The 22,936-nt window shown below is 49.1% G+C and overlaps 10 protein-coding genes across 10 annotated transcripts; 5 read left to right on the plus strand and 5 right to left on the minus strand.

Moving 5' to 3' along the window:
• Positions 1 to 101: 101 nt before the first annotated feature.
• On the plus strand, positions 102 to 1,460 carry N7455_011180 (Sec62 family protein translocation protein; the record flags this gene model as incomplete). The annotated part of the gene is made up of 3 exons (XM_040959861.2): positions 102 to 585; positions 655 to 1,211; positions 1,275 to 1,460. Exons 1-3 carry the CDS (start codon positions 153 to 155, stop codon positions 1,458 to 1,460), a joined length of 1,176 nt encoding a protein of 391 aa, XP_040809763.1. The 5' UTR covers positions 102 to 152.
• An 837-nt stretch (positions 1,461 to 2,297) lies between these two features.
• On the minus strand, positions 2,298 to 4,754 carry N7455_011181 (peptidase family M20/M25/M40 protein; the record flags this gene model as incomplete). The annotated part of the gene is made up of 1 exon (XM_040959855.2): positions 2,298 to 4,754. One exon carries the CDS (start codon positions 4,752 to 4,754, stop codon positions 2,298 to 2,300), a length of 2,457 nt encoding a protein of 818 aa, XP_040809732.2.
• A 463-nt stretch (positions 4,755 to 5,217) lies between these two features.
• N7455_011182 (4a-hydroxytetrahydrobiopterin dehydratase) lies at positions 5,218 to 5,889 on the minus strand (the record flags this gene model as incomplete). Its single annotated transcript, XM_040959852.2, has 3 exons — positions 5,218 to 5,370; positions 5,443 to 5,505; positions 5,641 to 5,889. The coding sequence occupies 3 exons, from the start codon at positions 5,887 to 5,889 to the stop codon at positions 5,218 to 5,220; spliced, it is 465 nt and encodes a 154-aa protein (XP_040809711.2).
• A 557-nt stretch (positions 5,890 to 6,446) lies between these two features.
• Positions 6,447 to 7,525, minus strand: N7455_011183 (uncharacterized protein; the record flags this gene model as incomplete). The annotated part of the gene is made up of 2 exons (XM_040959824.2): positions 6,447 to 7,159; positions 7,217 to 7,525. Coding segments are annotated over 2 exons (957 nt in total), but the record flags the coding sequence as incomplete, so codon positions are not given.
• Positions 7,526 to 7,960: 435 nt separating this feature from the next.
• Positions 7,961 to 9,015, plus strand: N7455_011184 (NmrA/HSCARG family protein; the record flags this gene model as incomplete). Its single annotated transcript, XM_040959822.2, has 3 exons — positions 7,961 to 8,134; positions 8,197 to 8,617; positions 8,681 to 9,015. The coding sequence occupies 3 exons, from the start codon at positions 7,961 to 7,963 to the stop codon at positions 9,013 to 9,015; spliced, it is 930 nt and encodes a 309-aa protein (XP_040809757.2).
• Positions 9,016 to 9,500: 485 nt separating this feature from the next.
• N7455_011185 (Zn(II)2Cys6 transcription factor domain-containing protein) lies at positions 9,501 to 11,414 on the plus strand (the record flags this gene model as incomplete). The annotated part of the gene is made up of 4 exons (XM_065606608.1): positions 9,501 to 9,663; positions 9,727 to 10,086; positions 10,192 to 10,907; positions 10,959 to 11,414. 4 exons carry the CDS (start codon positions 9,501 to 9,503, stop codon positions 11,412 to 11,414), a joined length of 1,695 nt encoding a protein of 564 aa, XP_065459774.1.
• A 1,170-nt stretch (positions 11,415 to 12,584) lies between these two features.
• Positions 12,585 to 14,568, minus strand: N7455_011186 (uncharacterized protein; the record flags this gene model as incomplete). Its single annotated transcript, XM_040959866.2, has 3 exons — positions 13,037 to 14,568; positions 12,934 to 12,978; positions 12,585 to 12,877 (listed from the first exon to the last, which is right to left on the minus strand). The coding sequence occupies exons 1-3, from the start codon at positions 14,448 to 14,450 to the stop codon at positions 12,585 to 12,587; spliced, it is 1,752 nt and encodes a 583-aa protein (XP_040809731.1). The 5' UTR covers positions 14,451 to 14,568.
• Positions 14,569 to 16,479: 1,911 nt separating this feature from the next.
• Positions 16,480 to 17,968, plus strand: N7455_011187 (uncharacterized protein). The gene is made up of 3 exons (XM_040959779.2): positions 16,480 to 17,042; positions 17,114 to 17,510; positions 17,616 to 17,968. The coding sequence occupies exons 1-3, from the start codon at positions 16,620 to 16,622 to the stop codon at positions 17,750 to 17,752; spliced, it is 957 nt and encodes a 318-aa protein (XP_040809722.2). The 5' UTR covers positions 16,480 to 16,619; the 3' UTR covers positions 17,753 to 17,968.
• An 870-nt stretch (positions 17,969 to 18,838) lies between these two features.
• On the plus strand, positions 18,839 to 19,141 carry N7455_011188 (uncharacterized protein; the record flags this gene model as incomplete). Its single annotated transcript, XM_065606609.1, has 1 exon — positions 18,839 to 19,141. The coding sequence occupies one exon, from the start codon at positions 18,839 to 18,841 to the stop codon at positions 19,139 to 19,141; it is 303 nt and encodes a 100-aa protein (XP_065459775.1).
• A 557-nt stretch (positions 19,142 to 19,698) lies between these two features.
• On the minus strand, positions 19,699 to 22,044 carry N7455_011189 (carnitine O-acetyltransferase CAT2). The gene is made up of 4 exons (XM_040959780.2): positions 21,915 to 22,044; positions 21,791 to 21,836; positions 20,037 to 21,699; positions 19,699 to 19,979 (listed from the first exon to the last, which is right to left on the minus strand). Exons 1-4 carry the CDS (start codon positions 21,990 to 21,992, stop codon positions 19,847 to 19,849), a joined length of 1,920 nt encoding a protein of 639 aa, XP_040809778.2. The 5' UTR covers positions 21,993 to 22,044; the 3' UTR covers positions 19,699 to 19,846.
• Between the last annotated feature and the right edge of the window lie 892 nt (positions 22,045 to 22,936).

Raw genomic sequence — 22,936 nt, forward strand, 5'->3', positions numbered from 1 at the left:
GGGAAGAAGATTAAGCTTGGCCGGGGAAGTCGGGAGGGCGGACAAATCAGCTGAGTCAATCTGGCCACTTCTCTTTCTTTTCTTTCACAACTTCTTCTTTGCCTTGGACTTCCTTCTTCTCTTCTGCTTTTTATTTCCAATTTTAATTCAAAATGGCCACCCCCGGCCAGCCCAGTCCTGAGCAAATGGCGGCCATGCAGCAACAGTTCGCTGCCGAAGCCGCCAAACGAGGGATGACGCCCCAGCAATTCGCCGCAAAGCAGCGTGAACAGCTGGCTGCCGATGCTGAAAAGCTTGGCCTGACCACTGAACAATATGTTGCGCAGTTGCGCATGCGAGCAATGCAAGCCCACCAACAGCAACAAAAGATTCAAGCCGAACAACAGGGTCAAGCAGCACCAGAAGGACAACAAGCTGCGTCGCCCGCGCCCCAGCAGCACCAACACACAACCACACAACAGGTTCCTGTGAACCCCAACAATCCTCCAGACCCAAAGGCATTGGCAGTGGCCAACTGGCTGCGGTCGCAAAACCTCAAGCCACGCACGTGTATCATGGACGGACAGCGCAAGGACATGTTCAAGGGTGAGCAGCGACCAACATCTAAACACATTACGAGGAATCACTATCTAACATAATTTTTCTTCAATGCAGTCAAGCGCGCAATCCGAGCCATTGAATCCCCCGCCTATGCCAAAGCCGCCTCAAAGAAGAACTCTCTCCTCCCCCCAGTGACCGATCGCGCCTCCGCCGAGAATGTTTTCAAGCTTCTTCCACTTTCTCTTTTGGCTCTCCGAGTCAGCAAGGTTGATCCCCACGAAGGACACAACCATGCCAAACCCAAGAACCGCACCAAGGGTCTATGGACCGTGAAGATCGAACAGCACCAGGAGACCGACCCTATGATGCATTATGTTTGGCTGTATGACGGCCCCCAGTGGAAGCAGAAGGCCATGGCCGCCGCCGTGGTCGCGGGTATTTTCGCCGTTGTCCTGTTCCCGTTGTGGCCTATGATCATGCGCCAGGGAGTGTGGTATCTGAGTGTTGGCATGATGGGACTGTTGGGTCTCTTCTTCGCCATGGCTATCTTCCGTTTGATTCTCTTCTGCATTACTGTCTTCACTGTGGCCCCAGGTCTCTGGCTCTTCCCCAATCTGTTCGAGGATGTTGGATTCTTCGACAGCTTCAAGCCTCTATGGGGCTGGCAAGAGGTATGCATCTGTTCCATCCTTATATTCTCCAGAAATAGTAAAACTGACAATTCAACCCCACAGACAAAAAAGAGCAAAAAGTCTAGCAAATCCAAGGCCTCAGCCTCTGCTCCCGCCCCAGTTACCGCAGCTGCTCCCTCTACTCCCGCCCCCTCGGCGACCACAACCTCCGCCGAGCCCACTTCTACCCCGTCCGCAGTCGCAGCGCGACGAGGTCTGACCGCAAGTGTGGAAGAGGTGGAGGAGTAATGCTGCTATGTTTCGAACGACATTCAAAGCCGATAGATCAGAATTGGTCTTACACGGTCTTATGCGGGTGCTTATTTCAAGCCATCCGAGATTTGTATTTTCAAGATCCTTATTCCACGTTCATTATGGCGTTTTGGGCCTTGCTCCTGAGAATTGATATCATTGGGATATTGTTTATTTCCCCCGGTTTCTATCTTTATTTCATTGCACAACTTCTATTTGGGTTTCATGTAGCATCAAATCGACGTAGGAGTATTGCAGACAGTAGACAAGGAGGAAACATGGTAATGTACAGGCTCAGTTCTATGCTATGCCCACTGTAAACCCATCCGCCGTAGATTATATAGATCCCCAATAGAAAACAGAAGACAGAAAATACCGAGTTCAGAAGAGAGAAGAGATATGCTTCTAATGCAAAGAACAAGAAAACAGAATAAAACGGGGTATATACAAGGAAAAAAAAGCCAATAGAAACACATTCGAAACGAAGCGAAGTAATGCATAGAAAGTATAGACAAAAAAAGGAACTGACATATGCACGCAAGGGTTGATATCGCCGATGTGCGCAATAAGAGAATGGGTATGATAGGCTCTCAGATATGCAATAGATGTAAAAGGGCCCGGGGGTATTCGATGCTGAGTAAGGCCGAAGCCGAAATGCCAGATATACTAATAACAGATTCAAGAAAAAGGAAAGAGGGTATAGGGAATGCATCTCAAGGTATTGTCGTGAGAAGGAGATCGTAGGAAAGGGATGTGAGGGGGTATTGGAGTATCGGCGTTGGAGCGAGGTAAAGCGTCATAGATGTGATGTTGAGTCACAGAGAGAGGGTGGATTTAGACCAGGGGACTCTTGATAAGTTTCGAATGCCGAGCAGTTCGTGGGACATTGCTTGCTGGATCATTGCTTGCGGCATGGGCACCGCTCTTCCGATCTTCGACGTGATCTCGCACTGGCTCGGATCCGTAGAACCGTTGCGTTGGAGACGTTGGAGACCAGGGTGATAGCATCTGCGGCGCGGTCGTGCCGGTGGAAGTGGCAGGGGTGGTGGTGGTGGTGGTGGTGGTGGTGGTGGTGGTGATGTTGACGATAGGAGGCGAGGGGAGTTTAGGGAGTGGGCAGTTGGGGGGTGGTGCGGATGGGGGCCCGCTTGTTAAACCAAGACCGGGCATGCTCTTGCGGCGTAACATGCTATGAGCAGCTTGGTTGTCTGGGTATATAGTGGAGACTCTCTTGCGCGGTATTGGGTTTGTCGGTGGAGGAGCAGGTTGGACTTGGGTTGCATTGATGGGTTTCCGACTCATGCTCGAGCGGCCGATCAGACTGACTGGGCGGGAAGATGCTCTGGGATCGGGTAGAGGACCTGTAGGAGGCACTGTTCTGGGCGCCCGGGAGAAGTTTTGGGCATTCTGCGTTGGACGGATGGGTTTGGTCAGGGCATCCTCTGAATTCGAGGGTCGTAGTACGCGCCTGGGCTCCGATGAATCTGTGTAGCGCGAACTGGCGACGCTGAATGTCGGGGATTGTGGAGGAGATGCAAAGGCAGACATATTTGGGTCGGTCTCGACGCGGCGTGCGAACCCATTAATTGACGAAGGAGAGGCATGGGAAATGGGGATCGGCCCAGATCTCGGAACAAATTTCTTGCTAAACGAGGGGACACTGAAATTAGGCGCTGGAGGTGAAGCACTGCGGATGAGAGCTTCGGGAATAGGCGGCGGGTGATTGGCTTGCGGCTCCTCCGTGAAGTCGGTAATTGGGGGAGGCTGAGGTGGCGTGGGCATATATAAGGATTGTCGTTTCCCTTGACTAGAAGCGGGCGGGGTGCGCGTGTAGATTCGGTCAAGCTCTTCTGGCAGAGGCTCGTCAGGTCTGAAAGCACCGGTGCCTATTGGCGGCGAGTTGGGTATATTCGAAGAAGTGAATGACGAAGAACGAATGTCAGACGCGATCGAAGCAGAACCGTTGGTGGGGTTTGTGGCCTCGGTTCGGCCAGTCGACGCTGATCCGGATCGAGATTCAACCGTTGAGCGACGATTAACCGACACATATGAACTGCGGCGAGATTGCCATGTTGCGGCACCGACAGAATGACCATCTTCTTCCTCAGTGGGCGATTGGAGGGTCTGGGGTTGAAGGAAAAGACTGGAAATGCGATGGGGATCTTTCTGTATCATTTGTCGAACGCTTGATTTGGACCGCAGCTGAGGCATAGTATCTTCATCCGAGTGCTTCTCTTGCGTGAATTTGCGTCCTCCCCGTTTTTCGATCTCAGCTCTCACGGCCACCAACCAGCCAATCATATCTTCGGGGTTGTCGAACACCAGAAGAAAGTTGCGCGAAAATCGCCGGGTATTCGATTTATGGAAGCCAAAGCGCGAAAATCGAGGTTTGGGGGGCTCCGGCACGGCGGAACCATCATCTGTCGGATTGTGAGAGACCTGGACTACCCAATGTTTCCCAGGGATAGCATCACTAGCAAATGCGACAGAGTTGGGCCCTAGCAGTAGCATCCTCTCCGGAAGACGGTCATGCTTCCCTTCGCCTGCATATTGGAGGATGTAACCAGTGGTTGCTAGGACATATATTTTCTCAGTCCAATCCACCTTGTTGATGGTACCGGATAGCGTCCGGAGATGCTTTCTTTGCTTTTGTTCCCGCTTTTTACGCGCGGCATCGGCGGCCTCATCCTGTTCTAAGGGATTGGCAGGGCTATCGTCGGTGGAGCTCCTTGCGGTGGTCGCGTGCAGGCGCAAGATGGAATCCGCAGAGAGAGCAGGGGCCGGGAGACAGGCATGCTTGGTAGATTGGGGATATGCCTGGAACAATGGGGGAGGCTTCCAGCCATACTGTTCCTGGTTCGCATGTTTGGGGTCGGGTTTCGAACGGGAGGGCTTCAATGTCGTGCGAGATCGTTCTGTCGGGGAGGTAATTGTCGGGGAGGTAATGGTGGGATTGGTATCTATAGTTTGGGGGCTCATAATAGAGGGCGACAGGGCTGTTTCCAACAGAATGGCCGTTTGAGGTTCTGTCTGTGCCTCTATGATCTCCTCCAATTTGGGGTCTGCGCGCGAAGATTTATGGCCAAAGAGATTGCGCAGACTCGTTTTGGAGGATTGCCTTTTAACCGGAGTCTGGAGCGGAACGGGACCTTCTGATCCATCGGTACTGGGATACTCGGTTGGCCGAGGGCGTTGTACCCGTTTTTGAGCAGCTGGTCGACTGAAATTGGTTTGTAGAGGCGCAAGTCGACGACCTCTGCGTTCGCCAATTGATGGCTGATCTGGATTCATGATGGAGAGTACCACACAGTTCACAGTTCCACGCAGCTCCAGACAGCTCCGGACAGTTCAAGTCAGGATTTCACGTTGAGCGCATTGAAGAAAAAGGAGCGACCAAGGTTTAATAAGATAGGCAATGATCATCGGAAAGGAACGTGGGCATGGACTGATTGCGACGTCATGGCACAGCCGTTGAAATATAGATCTATAAATATATGTAACTTGAGAGAAATCCAAATCGAAATAGAAAATTGAAATCGAGGAACGACCCTTTCGGGAGAAAAAAAAAAAAAAAACACTCAAGAGAAAAAAAAAGTCACTTCCAACAGGATTTCAAGGGGAAATTCGCATTCAGACTAGTTCCAACCGCCAGTGGGGGGATCTACTGGTGATAGTGTGCGAGGAGGGGGGGGCCAGACCGGGGAATAAAGGAACTGCCAGTCCACGCAAATTTGAGAAAATGAGAGAGATCAAACTAGACAGTTGGACCACATTTCAGTCCCTGACCTGGATCAACAGCACCCATCAGATCAGCACCTCGATCACAATGTTGTGCCATTGTAATATCCTTTTGGGTGAATCCTCGTGGGCGATGGGTTGTCCAGTGCACATCGACCGAGCCAATCCGCTAATGAGGCGTCAGCCTTAATTTCTTTTTTTTTTTGACCCAGGCACCGACGATTTAAAACGTCCCACTTACCACTGTCATAGTGGGATGATGTTTCTTGGATGCACTCTCGGCTGCAATCATATTAACAAATGCCTACTCCGTATAGGTTGTCAGTTTATCCAGTCTCACAAGCAGAAAAGTAGAAGCAGCCCCAGTCTGAAGTCCAGACCAGACCAGGAACAACAAAAAAAAAAAAAAAAAGGAAAAGAAAGAGAAATAATAACCCACCACAGCCTTGAAATAGCTCTTAAAATGAAACGTTTTCGTGACCCCCATCCCGTCTCCATCCTGCGCCCAGCCCTGCTGTAATAAAGCATCGGCATCTCGGGCAAGTTGCTGCGCATCCTCGCCCTCGGCAAACTGAAACGCGCTGGATGCCATTCTCGGGAATGAGCGCGCGAGCGGGAATGCGGGTGCGTGCAGGTTGGGGAGTCGGGTGAGAGGTGTGATTGAGATGCGTCTTGCACAGAGACGCATGGAAGTAAGACAATTCATTTCCTGTAGGTAAGTATTCTTATGTACTTTGGAGGTCGGGGGGATGGGAAGGAGAGTGTTGTCAAATGTGGGTGCACGGACCAAGAGTATCTTATCGGAATCCGATGGCTGAGACTACAATGCTATTCTTGTTCATACATCTATTGAGATATTGATATATTTATATCAGTGGAGATTTATCTATTGAAATATTTGCTATAGAACTGCTGTTCAGATTTACTCCAAATCTATGCATTTTGCCGAAGGTGTAGGTTGAAATGCCATATAGATCATCCCTAAGCTCCCCAAACCACCTCTTACCCAGCCCCGGAGAGTATAATAAAGTACAACACCTGGGCTGCAGTATTATAGGTCGACCTCGGGAAATTATTATGCGTCCCACTGGTTATACCAAGCCAGCCGGTTGACTATAACCATGTATAGGTCATATTTCGTTAAAAAATCTAGAGGTACAGCTACAGCTTGAGGTGGTTGCGATAGAACAGTAGAATAACGGTTGAATTATTTCGATTGGTATTATACATCTTGATAAGCACAATCCTCAGTAACCTGATCCCGAAAAAGACAAAACAAATACATAAAAGTGTCATGCCGATGACAAAACTCAACGCCTGAATTCACTGTCGCGTTCTAACCACGTCCCAAAGTCTTTGAGCCCTGGGTTGATTCTTCTCAGCTCAGGGATTTCAGCCTTGTAGCCCCCATCATGGAACCACTTGAACATATATCCCATATCCTTCATCGATGCCATGAAGGTCGAGCAGAGGAATTGGAAAGTCGACGGGATCGACTTGCCCGTCTTTTGTTGGAAAACCGACGCCATTTGGTCATATGTCAACTCATCTCCTGCCAAGGAAATACCCTTGTTCTGGTATTTCTCCGGGTGTAGGAAAGCTTCGGCCCCGAAGAATCCAATATCATCCGTCGCCACCATCTGTAAAGGCTTCCCCTTCAACGCCATCTTGAAGCTAGTCGCAAAAACCTTGCCGAAGAAGCCCGGAACGAGATTCTCATAAAAGGCAACCGGTCGAAGAATTGTCCATCGCATGTCGGTATTCTTGCTTCGCTCAACGAGGTGGTGCTCGATGTTGTGCTTATTGATAAAGTGCGGGACTTTAGTCGGAGTCGTATAAGAGGCATCTCCTCCCCGATCAACAGAGCTATACACGAAGAATTGAACATTCTCCTTCAGCGACTCATCAATGAGTGCCTTTCCTTGCGATTCCTCCAGCGCGCCGTTGCCAATTGCGACCTATTTAGGGCTGGTTAGCCCAAGTACATTTTGTACAAGGAGGTAGAAAGTGCATACCTGAACACTGTAGACACCCCAGATGGGAGTTTTGGAGACTTTGCGTGCATTTTGGAAGATCGCTGCGGGATCGTCCATATTTCCCTCGACCAGTTTGATGTTGGATGACAACTTCGCCAATTTCTGGGCCGATGAGGATTGGGCATTTCGGGTGACGGCAAGAACTTCGAAAGAAGATTTTCTAGCAATTAGACTCTTGATGAGCGCGCCTCCTTGCTTTCCTGTCGCACCGGTAATTAGTACTGCAACCATTGTGTAGAGGAAACGTTCTGTTGCGTTGGTTGTATATGGATGTGGCGGTGAATGATGGTGTCTCCTAAGATCGCCGGACCATTAAATATATATAGGACTTTTAAGGTGGCAATAGTGATCAGGGAAAAGTGTAGGGGGAAAAAAAACTTAAGTGAAGTCTGGTGTGTAAGTGTATGTTATTATTAGCTTTCGGGCTTCATCTCAATCCCGCGCTGAGTAAATCTACACTTTTGGATAAGAAATACCTTGGAATAGTATCACGGCAATGATATTAAGCCCGATAATAGATTTTGTTACCAAGATTATACCTCCGGGACACGTTGGCTACGCTTACAAAACAAGAACCCCGAAATCCGATCTCTTTGCAAGCAGAAGCTATTGCAGGCTTAATCAATTGGAGCCCTCGAGACATCGCGACCTATAAATTCCAATGCTCAGCACTTCAACTGGTCTATAACCAAGCAATTACCAAACCCATCTACAAAGTCAACAATGTCTAAACTTATCACGGTTTTCGGTGCGACAGGACAGCAAGGCGGTTCTATCATTCGCACTATTCAGCAGGATGCTACCCTCTCCCAGGAGTTCAAGATTCGTGGTATCACTCGTGATGCATCCAAGCCGGCGGCTCAAGCTCTCGTGAAACAGGGCGTCGAGGTCAAGACCGTAAGTTCCCTCATTATGCACTACATAGAAATAAACCCGATGCTTACATACTCTTTCTCAAGGCCAACATGAACTCAAAGGAGTCACTGGTTCAGGCATTGCAAGGCAGCCACTCGGTCTTCCTCGTGACCACCCCGGACTGGGGCAATGCCGGATCCGATGCTGAACTGGTACATGGAAAGAACGTCGCTGATGCAGCAAAGGAGGCTGGCGTGCAGCATCTGATTTTCTCGTCTTTGCTGAATGTCACAGAGACATCGGGTGGTCGGCTCAAGCACGTTCCTCACTTCGATCACAAGGCAAAGGTCGAGGAGTATATTCGGTCGATTGGCGTGCCAGCCACCTTTGTGCTGCCCGGTTATTTCATGACCAATTACACCGTGTTTGGAATGCTGCGCAAGGGCGATGATGGTGTTTACAATTTGGCCTACCCTGTCGGCAAGGACGCTCAATTCCCGCTCATTGACATTGCTGGCGATATGGGTATGTGATAAACCATATTGACTCAAACACCAAAGGCTGAGGCTAACGCAATGTAATGAACAGGCAAATACGTGGCAGCGGCCTTGAAGAACCGTTCCGAGGTTCTTGGCCGTCAGCTGTTGGCAGCAGCAGACTATTACTCCCCTACGCGTATCCTGGCTGAGTTTGAGTCGGTCACTGGCAAAGAAACCCGATTTGTTCAAGTGGACTCTGATACCTACAAGAGTTTCATCCCTGGTCCGATGGGCCAGGAGATGTTGGAGAATCACTTGTTCGTTGAGAACCCGGGTTATTTCAACGGCAAGAGTTTGAAGGAGGGCCATGCACTGCTCGAAAAGTCTGGTTATCAAGTGACGAGTTGGGAGGATTTCTTGAAGCAAAGCAAAGTCTCGCTTTAGTATATTAGTGTACTATCAGCCGCAGATCGTAATCCAAGCTTCTTCCTAGATCTCGGATTGCCAGAGAACCTTCGAATGGAATTTATATACAATCGAAACATGAGACCACCTAACCCAAATACTAGATCTGAAGCTGAATTCCGCAAGCCATCCTGGTGAATGGCATCCGCATTTTTGAGTGAGCATCATCTTGTCGTATTGGCGTATCGGTATTTTTGTTCACACACTTCATCTTGACCTGGGCAGTTAGTTATACTTCAAGACCAAGATACAACTAACCAAATCCCTCAGAGGAATTCCCTGTACTTCTTATGGCCATGGTTTCACTCTCCAGATATTGGAGCAATTACTCTTTACAGCATTCGTTCCGAGTGGTATTATACGAGGCGGGTAGATTACTTAGCGTGAGAATTACAAATAGACGATCTACTTTCTCTTCAACGAACCCCGTTTTTCTATTTTGTACTCACCGTGGACAGTCCCACATGGCTACCAACACACTCACTTTGGGATTAATTCCAGGCAAAGACGAAATGGATAAATTTCACGAGGCATCCAGTCAGAAATTAACCAAAGGATCATCTTCCCGGAACTCTGGCAATGATAATGAATTCCGTTGTGAGATTTGCCACAAAACTTACTCGCGGCGTATGTTCATTTCTTATTCAACAGGTAGAAGACAGGTCTGTGTCTGACCTGATATCCTACCAGATGATCTACGAGATCGACATCGGCGTCGATGTATCGCCAAAGGAGGCCAGGGCCGCAAATCCAAGCAGAAGTCCTGTGAAACATGCGCTCAAAAGAAGATCCGTTGTTCTTTGGCCCGTCCTAACTGTGCGCGATGTGCTCAACTGGGCATTTCATGTCAATACCCTTCCGGCAGAGAGGCGGAGATGAATTTACCTTCGGTCAATACGATGGCCCCAACTATTCAGGAAACATCAGAACCCTTACAGCCTACCGAGATAAGCCCTGTCTCATTGGATGATACTTCCTATGAAAACCATCAGGAATCTCTGGACCTCAACGCTCTACTACCTGACACATGGCCACCCTTCGATTTGGAGAGTATGCAATTTACCGAGGATACAATAACAGATGAAATTTGGTCTTATCCAACTAAGAGAACTGGGAGCTCTCTGCCATGGAATGGAGATATAACACAACTTCTAGAGTTTGAACCAATTCAACCTCCCCCGACCGGGTTTACTTCAACTTCCGACCAATCTATTTCAAAACATCTCGATCCCATTCAACACACCGAGAACAAATCAAGTCCATCAACAGAAAGCGGCCGATCACATTCCTCCCCTTTGGAAAGAGTATGGCTTGATAGTTCCAACGAAGAGGAGCGTTTAATGTCCGTAAACCTGGATAATAGGCTTTACAGCCCCTCCCACCTCATCTTCGGGCACACATTCAAGGTCGGTCTGGGACATCAGATCCGGACTGATTCAAACAGTCTGTGCCAGGAGATACTCGAGCATCTGCGGGAATATCCCAGTCTCATTCTCAACCGAGACTTCTGGTCCCCCTTCGTCCACCACAGATTATACCGCTGTTCTTTGGGCAGAATGGCACCACCAATGGCAGATGCCTTAGCCTGTGTAGGTGCCTATGCAAGCACAGCAGGCTCAGATTCTGGTTTTGTCGATCGGATGATATCCGAAGAGCGGGAGAAGCTTGTTCGGAATTTCCACAGTTATACCGATACCCCCGAACTCTGCCTGGCTGCTATGCATGCTGTATGCATTTATCAGATTATGGGACTCTTCGGTAACAGCTTCGTACCAGCTGCTGTTAAGAAGCCAATGTTTAGCAATGGAAGCGAGGAGCGACAGCAGGAGTTTGAGAGATCTGCCGAACTCTATAGCTCATTCTTGTTGAAGGTAAGCTACGCTTATTCCATTTATATAACTGATTGACTCACCAAAATGAAGATGACCCGACGACTATCGAGTGTCCATTCAAAGGCCCTCCAAATCCACCACGAGGATGAAAACGATTGGAACCAATGGAAATTCATGGAATCCCTCCGTCGGAACTTCTTCTTCGTTCATATAATCAACATCCTGGAGTCGAAGACACAAAAGTTAAACGAGAACTACTTTGAGCCACTGAACGATAACATGATTCTCAGACTTCCACTTCCTGCCCCGGAACAAATGTGGCGGGCATGCAGTGCCGAAGAGTGGATGCTTGCGCGTGCACAAACACTAGGACGTCCAATTCCACCCAAATCTCCTGGAACTGGTGGTGGATCGACTGCTCAGACACTGGGGAATGTCCTACAGGAAGTCCATGCCGGAAAGGTGGATATCGCGTCATTGTTGCCACTTACTCGCATGATCCTGGCCTGTGCTATCATTTCCCCGCCAGGGACTGCATCATTCTAGTCGAGACCGTTAATCTCCTATACTAGGCTTAGTGGTTAAGTTTAAGTTGTCATGTATGTGCATTCGTTCATCTCGAATAACTAGCTCAATTCTACGCCGAGATCACTATGTGAGAGGTGAGCACTAAATGGAAAGCGAGAGGTGCCCAGTGCCAGACATTATCCGATATGTACTGGAGGTACATGGATGTACATATGGAATTATCTCATTCGGAAGAAACCCATATGTAACATAACAACCTTGAAAACCCTCGAAGTAATAGAGTGACATTAAACTACATTTAACATTTAACACTAGTCCCAATTAGTCCCGAGGTGTCTGGCCCCCGGATGTTTTGAGAAACCACAACGCCACAAGCCTTCGATGTGACCTAAGCTTGAGAGTATAGTGATTTCGTAGTCCATACCAAAAGCGGGTTCTTTCACTTGAGTCTTAGACCCTCGGCTTCATTGACTACATCTAGTCATGGCCGGAACCGGACATGGATTAACCCAGACCTCCGGCAAGAATGCCACATCGTCTCTACCGTATCCTTGGCGCCGGGACCGATCAAAGATACCAATCAATGTATTACTAGATCGTACTAATGTAGGTATACTGCTAGATCGAACTCGATATACATGTACTCGCAGTTCTCGTGCTGCCTAGGCACTTTCTTCCAACTATTACTTGTCCAAAAGAAATTCAAATATCTACACATGTACACCGTTACTACATTGTATACTCATACACTGGTAACCACAAAGCAATCTCTTCAGTCAATAATAATGGTATAATTCATAATTGGTATCGCTCAGTTGCGAAAACCCATAGCATACATGACAACCCCCCAGATCGCAAATCTTGTCTTTCGAGTCAAAAGGAAACACAGAAAAACAAAAAAGACAATTAATTTTTAAACCAGCGCCCGTTCCCCCTCCAGTCCAATTCCCATCGTACTCAAAATGCACAGGGTCAAAAAGCCACAGACCGGGAGTGGGATATCCACCGAGCATCAGGTGCAAGAATTAGAGCCAGCCAAGCACAGCGTAGGATTGACGCCGACGTAAACATGCACAGAGAAGAAATGTGAGAATGCTCATAGATTCCCATGACAGTGACTTCAGTCCCATCACTACCCCTGCTGGATATGAGTATTCACAGCAAAAAACAACAAAAAAAAAACAGCGATTAAGGATTGAGGTTGATGCTGTTGCGGCGCGAATTGGCGCGGGAATTAACTTGCGAATTGACCCGGGAGTTGCCTCGGCTGCCGATCGTTGGGCGGATGCGGAGGTCTTGCTGGGAGCGCGCATATGAACTGGCGCGAGATGCCGGAGGGATCTTGGATCCGCGTCGGCTCTGGATCTGCATTTGGTGACGAGCATCCTCCAGCTGCTGGGCGAATGGAGAACGCTTGCGCAATGCCGGGCCCTTCCAGTAAATGACATAGACCGCAACAACAAGAGGCAAGGAGATACAGACTAGAATAACCGTTAGACCATGGCTCATGGAGGGAGATAGGGCAGGATAGACATACAGAGAATGGTCGAGGCGTATTCGAGATGGTATTTGCCACCGATATCTGTGAAAAGACTGTCAGTATTATAACAATGGGAGATTTATTGTAGATGACAACTTACTTGTGAAGAACGGCGTGGCCGGAATAGTGAGAACACCGGCAAGGAAGTCTCGCGCCCACCCATTGCCACCAGTCGCAGACGCAGAGTATGGTCCGTAGGCGCAGATCATGTAGTCAACTGTGGCCATGTAAATAGCATAATTGGCAATACCAATGATGGCAGCAAAGATCATAGATCCAATCCAGTGGCACTGGGGCAGACTGGTCCAGGCGAATCCGATCAGACCAATTGGTAGACAGGGGGCAGTATACAGCAGCCACCACAGGCGGGACTCGTATTGTGCTCGTTCACTCTCCGGATTGTCACGACGCTCTTTCATATTGCGCTTGATGATCGGGAAGAAGGAGAACCAAGCGATGAAGTAGCCAACCACAATTGGGATGAAGGCCAGACCTTTCTCCCAGGTGTTGAAGCCCCACTGAGAGTACACAAGGGAAAGCGACTGGATGAACATGAAAATCAGGGCATCACTGAAACCACTCAGCAGAGAAAGCACCAATACAATGGGCTCAGTCAGGAACATCTTGAAGGGACGAATCCAGGTAGCCATAAGCTCACGAGGCGGGAAACGCTGGCGGAACGACATGCCCTCTGTGGGACCGTAGATGTTGGGGTTTTCGCCGGACTTGCGCATATTTTTGGCAATCCGATCCATCATCACGGTAGTTCTGGTTTCTGGGACCAACAGGTAGTGGGCAATTTGCACGAAACCACCGAAGATCAACTGAATCCAGATATTCCACCGCCAGGGCAGGAAAGCTTCGACGAAGCCACCGACCACCGGACCCAGCACAGATCCACCAACCGATGAGAACACGACAGCAGCCACGGCGTATTGTTGCGCATCGGGTTCCCACATATCGGCAATCATTCCCAGGGTGACAGAACCACCAGCGGTAGAGAGACCACCGAGGGCACGGCCGACCATGATGGAGGCGAAGTTAGGGGCCAGAGCCACCGGGAGCTGAAAGACGTTGACAAGGAACAGAGATGCCTGGAGAATGGGCTTGCGACCCAACTCCTCACTCCATGGTGCCCAGAGTTCACAACCAAAAGCATAAAGAACCAAGAAGATCATGGCACCGCAGCGCGCAGCTTGCATGGAGACACCGAACTCCTCTGAGATTCCTGCGGCGGCGTTGGAGTAGAGCGATGTGTTGAAGTTCATGGATGTTTGCACGAGGAAGATTGTAGTGATGATGATCCACTTCTTCTTTTCACTGAACGAGTATCCCAGTTTATCATAGCACATGTCCTCGGTGAGCTCGATTATCCCATCAGGTGTAGGCGAGGCCTCCTCGAGCTGATCCTCTTCCTCTAACTTTTCAGTAGCAGCATTGACGACAGCTTGGGCGTGGGCAGCTTCTGCTGCCTGCACGGTATCCCTGCCGGGTTTCTCGGGGATGATCGCCATTGTTTTAACCTGTGACGCCGAGGTGATAGTATAGGTATAAACTGGTATGGAAGACCAGTGATAGTAGAAGAAACCCCAGGAAATGAGGACACAAGAAGTCTGGAGAAGATCAACAGAGAGAAAGAGAGAAAGAGAGAGATATAGAAAAGGAAAGAGGGAAAAAAAAAAGAGGAAAATGGAGGAATTTAAATACAGAAACGGGGAGAAAAAGGGCAACAGCCAAATGCAGGAAAGAGCCAATGTTTCCAGGGTTCACCATGTCAGTGGTACCTTTCCATTACCGTCCTAGTACAGAGTTCCAGTATGTCAATTTCCACGTTTCTTGTGATGGACCAGTGAGATTAATCGGTTGGTTTTATTACAAAATACAAGGTGTACCTGGTACTTACTTTACTTAACTTAACTTTTTTTTACCTCCAGACGGGATGCCGAGTGTCCCCACTTTTTTCTTTTTTTCTCCAGACTTCTCTCCGGACTCTCTCCAGACTATTGCCTCTTTTGCCTCTTTTTGACCCCTTTGGAATCTTTGCATATTCAATTCCATTCTGATTTATTACCTTTACCTGAAACCTACATATAAACCTCTATGGGTGAGAATTCTGTCTGGTACTTCTCAGGGCCAAATAGCCGGAACAGGAAGCTCGCATTGGGGTAACCGGACCCACCTTGGAGAAAACTACATCTCCAGCCAACTTCCCCCGTTACCGCTCTGGGCCGAGAGAATGTCCGCTTCGAGTTTCAATCTTTCTACATGCAACATCAAGTCTACATCAAGTCTACAGGAGATCGTATCAAACCCCATATGCCCCGCGAAGCAAGGAGCCGGGGTTATTGCCGACCGTGCCCGACCGCATGGTTCCCCATATGTGATGGACATTCTACGTGGGACGGAGTGGACTCCATGCAAAGTCTATGAAAATGACAAAAGGGGCTGAAAGAAAAAAAAAAAAAAAACCAAAAATCAACAAAAATCAACATTTGGTTCAAAGCCTTGTTAAAACAAGATATTGCCAAGTCGCCCATTACTTGCCTTCGCTGTGTGTGACGTCAGGTCAGGACAGGTACGGCTAAAGTGTAGACTATCGCCCATGGGGCATCTTACGGCCGTGGCGTTGATCGTCATCAGGGCTGGGGGCCATAACTCTTGTTCTAACTCTCGGACTACGCTTACCTCGTGATCAACATGTAAGTATAGTATGTATGGCTTAGTTAGGTATTTTTTTTATTTTTATTTTTATTTTTATTTTTTCTCTTCTACATGGCCTGATTATCCAATTTACTCCAAAAACAAAATATGTATTCTTCGGCCTTCCCGGCTTTGCGTTCCAGAACACTAAGTGGAAGGCTGTCAATTACGTACTCAACCACACATAATCACACATAACCACACGACGGATCGGACTCCCTTGCAGGGCAACCATCTCACTGTTACATTTCCCCAGGATTATTGATCCTCACCCGCCATTGCCCACTGGGGTAAAAGACCAAAAAGAAGGTTTCCCTAGTCACATCGCCCTTGAGCGCCCTTGAGCGCCCAAGGGGGAATATACGTCCGGAAACAACAACATCGTACGTCCCAACCCGGACTTCGATACATTCCTGCACATGGCAAATCACATTCCTAAGATCGACTTAATCATATCTAGAGCGCCACGCGATGCTTTGATGATCTTTGCGGCGATCCTACAGCCGGAATTTGTTTACATGTAAACTCTAGAGCATGACTCTTTCTAAGAAATTTGTAAAATTTGAACGCCACTCGGAGAAACCGGCGTATTCCCTTCTTGGCCTGCGCGCAACCAGGGGCCAAGATATGATTTGCTGTGGCTCGACCTCTTACCCGTGGACGCCTAGCCTGGCCCATGGTCCGCAAGAATCCTATAAGCCCCGAAAGAAAAGAATCCGAGTTGTACATGTTCGGGGTGTAAAGGGAATGAGAGAGACAGAGTTTGACAGTCTAGGAGCCTCTAGAGCATTCCACGACAGTTCCAGGCTTTCCAGCCTCAGGCATCAGTTTCCACAAACGGTTTTTTATCACGTGACTAACCCCGCGAATCAAGAGGCTGAGTCATCCGATCATCACGGGCGGGATGTCTGACGTTACCTACAGATTAGAGCTTGTGCAATCATACATATTCTTCATCCCCCCTACACAGCTATTGGTTGAAGATGTCACCGGATCTGAATTCTCTTCCTCCATCCCGCTCGTCTTCAACCTCTTCCTCGATTCCGCAACGTAATATGCCCGGCCCTGGAACTGGTCCGGCCCCCGTGAACCCGAACACCGCTTCACCAAGGCCCTCCCGTGGCTCAAGCATAGGTCGACTATCGGTATCCGAGCGACGTCGATCCGCTGCCGGCATGAACCTAAACCTGAATGAAATGCAGGGCACTAGTCCAGGAGTTAGCAGCGAGTTACCTGTATCAGACCACCGCGATCATCGCAGCTCGATCGGACATGCATTCCGCACAGCTAGCCCATCCAGCCATGGTGGAAGCCCCATCTTTGCAACAGCAGATCCGCACCATCAGCGCGCACCATCGTTGGGAGAGCTACATCAAGAGCTAGAACAAGAACAGGAAGCACAAGTGGTGGGTTGATCTTTTATATCCCCAGACGCCAAATTATAGTAAGCTAACCAGGTAACCATGGTGGAATGTAGAACCGTCTTCTTCAGATGATCCGCAGCCAGCAGGCCCAATTGCATCAATACCAGCAGCAACACAACCCGCAATCAACCGCTGCAATCGACGACACAACCCCGGCATCGGAACGGTCGGCTTTCTTCCCCCCGGGCCCAGCAGCACCTCCAGCCGGGAACAGATTATCGATCTCTTCTTCATTCTCAAACCGCCGAAACTCGCGACCTTCAAGTCAAGCGACGTCGCCGAACCTGCGGCCGCTAGACTCACGTGGGCCGGATGGCGTGGAGCCATTCCCGGGGTTGCGGGATAGTCCCTCTCGGCGCGGGAGCCGGGACGAGAGTGCCTTTTACCAGGCCGAAGCGAGCTCACTAGCCCGAGAAAACGTGCTCCTTCGGCAACGGATCCGGGAACTAGGTAAGAAAATCCCGGGTTAGCGTTTTTAGCCTAATTCTACAGAGTAACCCCACTCCGAGATGTGGATCTCGATCTAAGCGCATATATTAATTTCTTCCTCCACAGAGAGACAAATCGGTGGCCTAACGACTTCCCAGAGCACGTCGTCTGCAACAACTACTTCGGGTATTGCGTCCGGGCAAGCGGGGACCGAAACCGCGGACCCGCCTGCCGTGGGTTCAGCACCAGACGGCAAAGACTGAAAAAGCGCATTTAACACGAGTTCTTGGCCCGACCCCCCACACCGCGATATGATTGATACAGGCGATACCCCGGATGTCAGCCCAATACTATGTTCAATACTCTATGCAATACGATGACAGAGAATAACCACAGAAAACCCCTCAAACCCCCCAGGCAATGGACGTTGCGCGATTTTACAATCTTGGCGTCTGGGTTTTCGTGAAGGATTCAGTCTTTTGGGTTCTGACCACAAGACCCTTTTTTCCAGGACAGAAGGTGTTTTTTTTCCATTTCTTTTGTGGAATGTGCAAATTTGACTTTATGGGCTTTTTGTCCAAGCTGCAGTGTGATCTGTACGCACGCAGGATGTAATGGCCTGTTGCTGTTAAAAATCTTCCCATTGGGAGTGTCGAGGTCTCCATATGGGAAACCCCAAATTAATGTAGAAATCCATGACGATACATGTTGACTTTATCCTCGTTGTAGGTAACTAAACACTAAAGATACATACATGTAGACTACGCTGTCTTCCCAGATAGGCTTAGCCATATCAACGAGGTATTCTCGAGGTCTAGATAGCATTTCTCATGTTTTCTACCCAAGTCTAAATCTTTCAGACAACCCCGATGTCAATGTCTCACAGATCCCCGAAAGATCGAAGACATAACCCGACCACCAAAAGACTCGACAGGGGCAGAGGTAGGAATCAACTCATTCCGACACAACCTAACAATACCCCCTTGATCAATAAAAGGCCCCAGTACACCCTCAATCCTTCCCCGAAGAGCATCAACAGAGAAATTCCCCCTACCAGAGCCCGCGATTCATACGAGTACCGGAAAAACCAATCATATCAGCAACAACTTGCCAATGCCAATCAAAAAGGATGCCCAAGCTCAATCGGCTCCAAAGTATTACCCATGTGATTAGTATTCCTCCAAACAGCCTTCAAACTCCAACTCCTCACTGAGAATACGATCCAACAACCGAATCCCCGAATCCCCGAATCCCCGAACTAGCAAGAACAAGACCAAGTCCGTACCAAAACACCGAAACGAAGTGATCGAAATCCAAACAAACCTTCCGTCCAAGTAACAGATCATACCATGTATCGACCGAGAAATAATTCGCTCGCCATCCTACAACGAACCGCGACTACCACGTTCATCACCACCATCCTTCCTCCTCTCCTTCCTCTTCCTCCCATTGCAAGTACCCTGCTTGTCCATCTGCGTAATACCCACAACCTCAAGATCACGCCCACGCTCAAAGTCACGAAGAAGAATCCCACAAGCGCCATCGGTGCCAGCAACACCATAACTCGATCCTGGGAGTCGAGGAGTCGCGCGAAGGTGGATATACCATCGATGTACATTAGAGGATATGGGGGGTTTTGTGATATGGTGTAGGTGTGGAGGTAATTATCTCACTGACACCAAGACTGATATTCTTGTATCTGTATCTTGGTCTTTGTCTGTGGATGTCTCTGTATTTGTATAGACATGGACATGTGCGGTAGTAGGTAGGGGGAGAGCCTAGGGGAATGTTTATGTGTACCGCATTGCTCAATTGATATGTATATATCTCTACTAAGAAAAAGAGTAGACTGGGTTGAGATTGAGGTGGACATGGGAGTGGTTTTGATCTCTAGTAGACATGACTGGATTATAGTGTCACTCCGTGATTGTATCACCGAGATTGTTTTGGTTTTTCTTTTTAGGTTAAAACGACTGAATAAAGAGATGGTTGTAGTGAGTGAAGAAGAATTTGGGTGTAATCGTAGCCACGGCCTTGATTCCCCGATGTGGGTAGACTTCAATTTTTCAAGCTTGGAAATGACTTAGGACTATAGAACTGGAGATTGCATATCTACAATAGGGGGAAGTATGTAGGTAGGAACTATGAATAGACACATTCGTCGATCCAATTCGTTCTATTCAAAGAACAAGAACGTAAAACCAGAGGCGAACCACATTGTGTACAAAAACTGTAGATCAAGACATCCCAAGTTGAAAAAAAAAACAAAGATATATTCATCTATCAGGCGCTGGAGGAAGGAAACAAAAATCCCAAAGCACCAAAAGTAACAAAAACCGGGTATATGCAAGACACATCTACAGCTTCGGCTTCGCGGCCTGGGCAATCAGGTCGGGCATGAGGAGGTCACGAAGCTCAGTGGCAGCCTCGTTGAGGTAGTGACTCATGCGCTCAGCACCAAGACGCTTGCAGACAATGTTGAAGTTGAGACTGGAAAGGATTAGTTAGTGATATGCATAAATGAAGAGGGGGGGGCTTGATGCTTACCTGTTCTCGTTGATCATGTAGGCAATTCCGAAACCATCATCAATAACTTGGCTCCACCCGTATCCGTTGAAGAACTCGGAGCTCAGCTGGGAGGTGGAGAGGTACCAAGAGGAAGAGTAGGCGTAGGCGGGATCCTGGTAGAGCTCGGGCAGCTTCTCACCGGGCTGGAGAAGCTTCTTCAGACCGAACAGGTGACGGTCGACACCGTGACCGGAGCTAGCCTCCTGGGTGTACTTGGTGTGCTGGGCGAGGGCAGCGCGGAAGAGCTTGACGGTCTCCTCGCGGGGGGTGGTGTGGTCCTCGTGAGCCTTGCAGAAGGCGACACTCTCGTCCGAGACGGAGCGGGTTGTCTCTGTGCGGCCTTCGGCGTACTTGCGGGTGGAGGCAGACTCGTAGGTGGGACGGTTCTTGCCGTACATCTTGAAGTAGGCGAGTTGGATGGTCATCTGGACGAAGGCATCGGGGCTGCACTTGAACTTCTTAATCAGACCCTTGCCGTAGCCCTGGTAGGACTGGACGACTAGCTCGTGAGAGCCGATCTGCTTGCGGTGGTACACAGCTGCGACATCGATGGCCTCATTGGCGGCGTCGTTCAGCTCGAAGTTGATAGGCTTAGGGTCGGCGAGCTGGGAGCGCACGGTCTGGGCGGAGAGATCGATCTTCTTGTTGAAGATGACGTTGTTGATATAGTCGTTCAGGCGGTGGGTGGGAGTGCCATCCATCATGCTGTGCTCGCCCGTGAAACCAGCGGTACCATTGTCATTAATAATGAACTGCAGAGGCTTGTCGAACCAACGGTTGGAGCCATCACCGTGCCAGTACTGCGAGCAGCGCTCAGCCAGAGTGACAGGGCGGGCATCGTCCAAGCAGATCACGAAACCAGCGGACTCAATATCCTGCAAGGCCAGCTCATTGGCAGGGTCAAGAGAAACGAGGGTCTTGCGGGCAGCAGTCCAGTGATCACGGTCAGCAACAGTCAGTACACCCACGGGTGGCGCAGGCTGTGCGACCTCGTAGATGCGCTCGAACTGCTTCTCCAACTCAGAGACATTGAGCTGTTGACCGTCCACGACGAGCGGGACCTTGAAGAACTGGTTCTTCCGGACCACAACGATGTGCTGGTTCTCAGCAGCGGGATACTTGCGAGGGAAATCCGAGCCCTCGGCAGGGATACGGCAGCAGTTGAACATGTACTGGTACGAGCTCATGGCCTGAGGCTCCTTGCGGAGGTACTCGGGCTCCAAAGAGCCATCATCGACCTTAGCCTTGAACTCGAGCGCAGCAGTGGTAATGGCAGCAGCGCGCTTGGCGGGGTTGCGACGCTCGCGGTCGTCCCGGTAGGAGTAGAAGTAGGAGACGTAAGGGATGACGGGGTCGCGGTAGGTGAGGTAGGCGGCCTGGTTCCACCACTCGGCGAGCCAGTTCTTGATCTTAGGGTCGGCGGCGCGAGCCAAGAGACGCTTCTGTAGAGACTCACCCTGACCACCGGGGCGGACGAACTCCTCTACGGCATTCTTGGTGCGCTCATACTCGGACTCGGAGACGACGGCGTGGACGGACTTGAGGTACCGACGGCTGGTCTCTTCTAGGGAGGGAACGGGGAGTTTGGGGAGAGAGTCTTCAAAACGAAGCATTTTGCCCTTGGAGAGGTCCTCCGTGTATCCTATTCTTCTGTTAGCGAGTCTGATTCTTATTTTTGGGTGTAGATGGGCTAAGGGATAGCCCGCATTGCGCCGGACGCATGTGTTACTCACCCTCAGGGACGGAAGATACTGTTCGTCGGGGGGCCATTGTGAGAGTCTATATGAGAGTCAATGGATTGATTCCAGGAGATTTTACTGCATTCCACCGCCACTGTCATTACAAAAGAGGACTTACTGAGCGGGTGAGAGAGTTTGAAGGAAGGCGTTGCCTTGACAGGGTAGAAAGACGGCTTCGGGCAGAAGCAGTGAACATCCCTCTGGTTATATGAAAAATAAAATCGTTGGGGTATAAAGAGAAGTGAACGTGAAGGTGAAGCTTAAAGGGAAAATAAGAAGAGTTGGCCGAATGACGCTCGACACAGAAAGCCTCGGCTGGCGGGGAAGCCGGTAAAACGCGGTACCGGGGGGACCACTGGGAGGGTACATATGTATCTCAGTCGGTCCCGTCCGAGTTGTTTTTTTTTTCCCACGGGAAAAGGGGAGGAGATGAGGAGATTAAAGATCTAATGAGCAATTGTTTTCTTTATGTTTTCTATGTTTTCTTTTCCTTTCTCTTATTGTGTTGACTGGTGTTGATTTGTGTTGGTTGTATCTCAACTCGACTTATAAGCCACTATGTACATACATATAATACGGAAATACTAATACCATGCTCCACCGACGAGCCTCGGTCCATTTTCTCGTTGATCTTCACAGTCACAAGGAAGAAAGGAAGAGAGGTGGATATCACCTGAGACTAGGAGAATAGTAGAATCTCATTATTATTTTCATTAAAAAGGGAGTATAACTGTATAAAGCACACACATAGACATTTACAAAATATCCAAAATACCCAAAATACACAAAACCCAAACTTCAATACTCCGGTTCTCCGGGCGATCACAATGCGGGGAGAGCTTCTAGCGTAAATATACGGAGTACACATACAATATACGGGATCATGGACAGTCTCAATGTACATAGTTACATAGTTACAGAGTAATAAGGGAAGAAAGATAACATAGCGCTAGATTATGTATAGATGGGAAAAATAAATCGAAATCTCCCTTTCATCCGATCCCGTTGACCCGGCCAATAAAACAACACAAATTTCAACTAAAGAAGAAAATGACAAGAAAAAAAGCCACCTTGGGAATATCCCAAAGTACACCAAACACGGGGAAAAGGAAATAAAAACAAATCAAAAAATCATAGGCA

Source organism: Penicillium solitum (genome assembly GCF_028829755.1).
Source record: "Penicillium solitum strain IBT 25940 chromosome Unknown utg000009l_segment0_segment0, whole genome shotgun sequence".
NCBI classification, from domain to species: Eukaryota; Fungi; Ascomycota; class Eurotiomycetes; order Eurotiales; family Aspergillaceae; genus Penicillium; species Penicillium solitum.

Coding starts and splice junctions, on each gene's coding strand:
- N7455_011187 (XM_040959779.2), top strand. CDS start 16,620: ATGTCACCGGATCTGAATTCTCTTCCTCCATCCCGCTCGTCTTCAACC. Junction 17,043..17,113: donor AAGAACAGGAAGCACAAGTG/GTGGGTTGATCT, acceptor GGTGGAATGTAG/AACCGTCTTCTTCAGATGAT. Junction 17,511..17,615: donor GCAACGGATCCGGGAACTAG/GTAAGAAAATCC, acceptor CTTCCTCCACAG/AGAGACAAATCGGTGGCCTA.
- N7455_011189 (XM_040959780.2), bottom strand. CDS start 21,992: ATGTTCACTGCTTCTGCCCGAAGCCGTCTTTCTACCCTGTCAAGGCAA. Junction 21,700..21,790: donor AGTATCTTCCGTCCCTGAGG/GTGAGTAACACA, acceptor ACAGAAGAATAG/GATACACGGAGGACCTCTCC. Junction 19,980..20,036: donor TACATGATCAACGAGAACAG/GTAAGCATCAAG, acceptor AATCCTTTCCAG/TCTCAACTTCAACATTGTCT.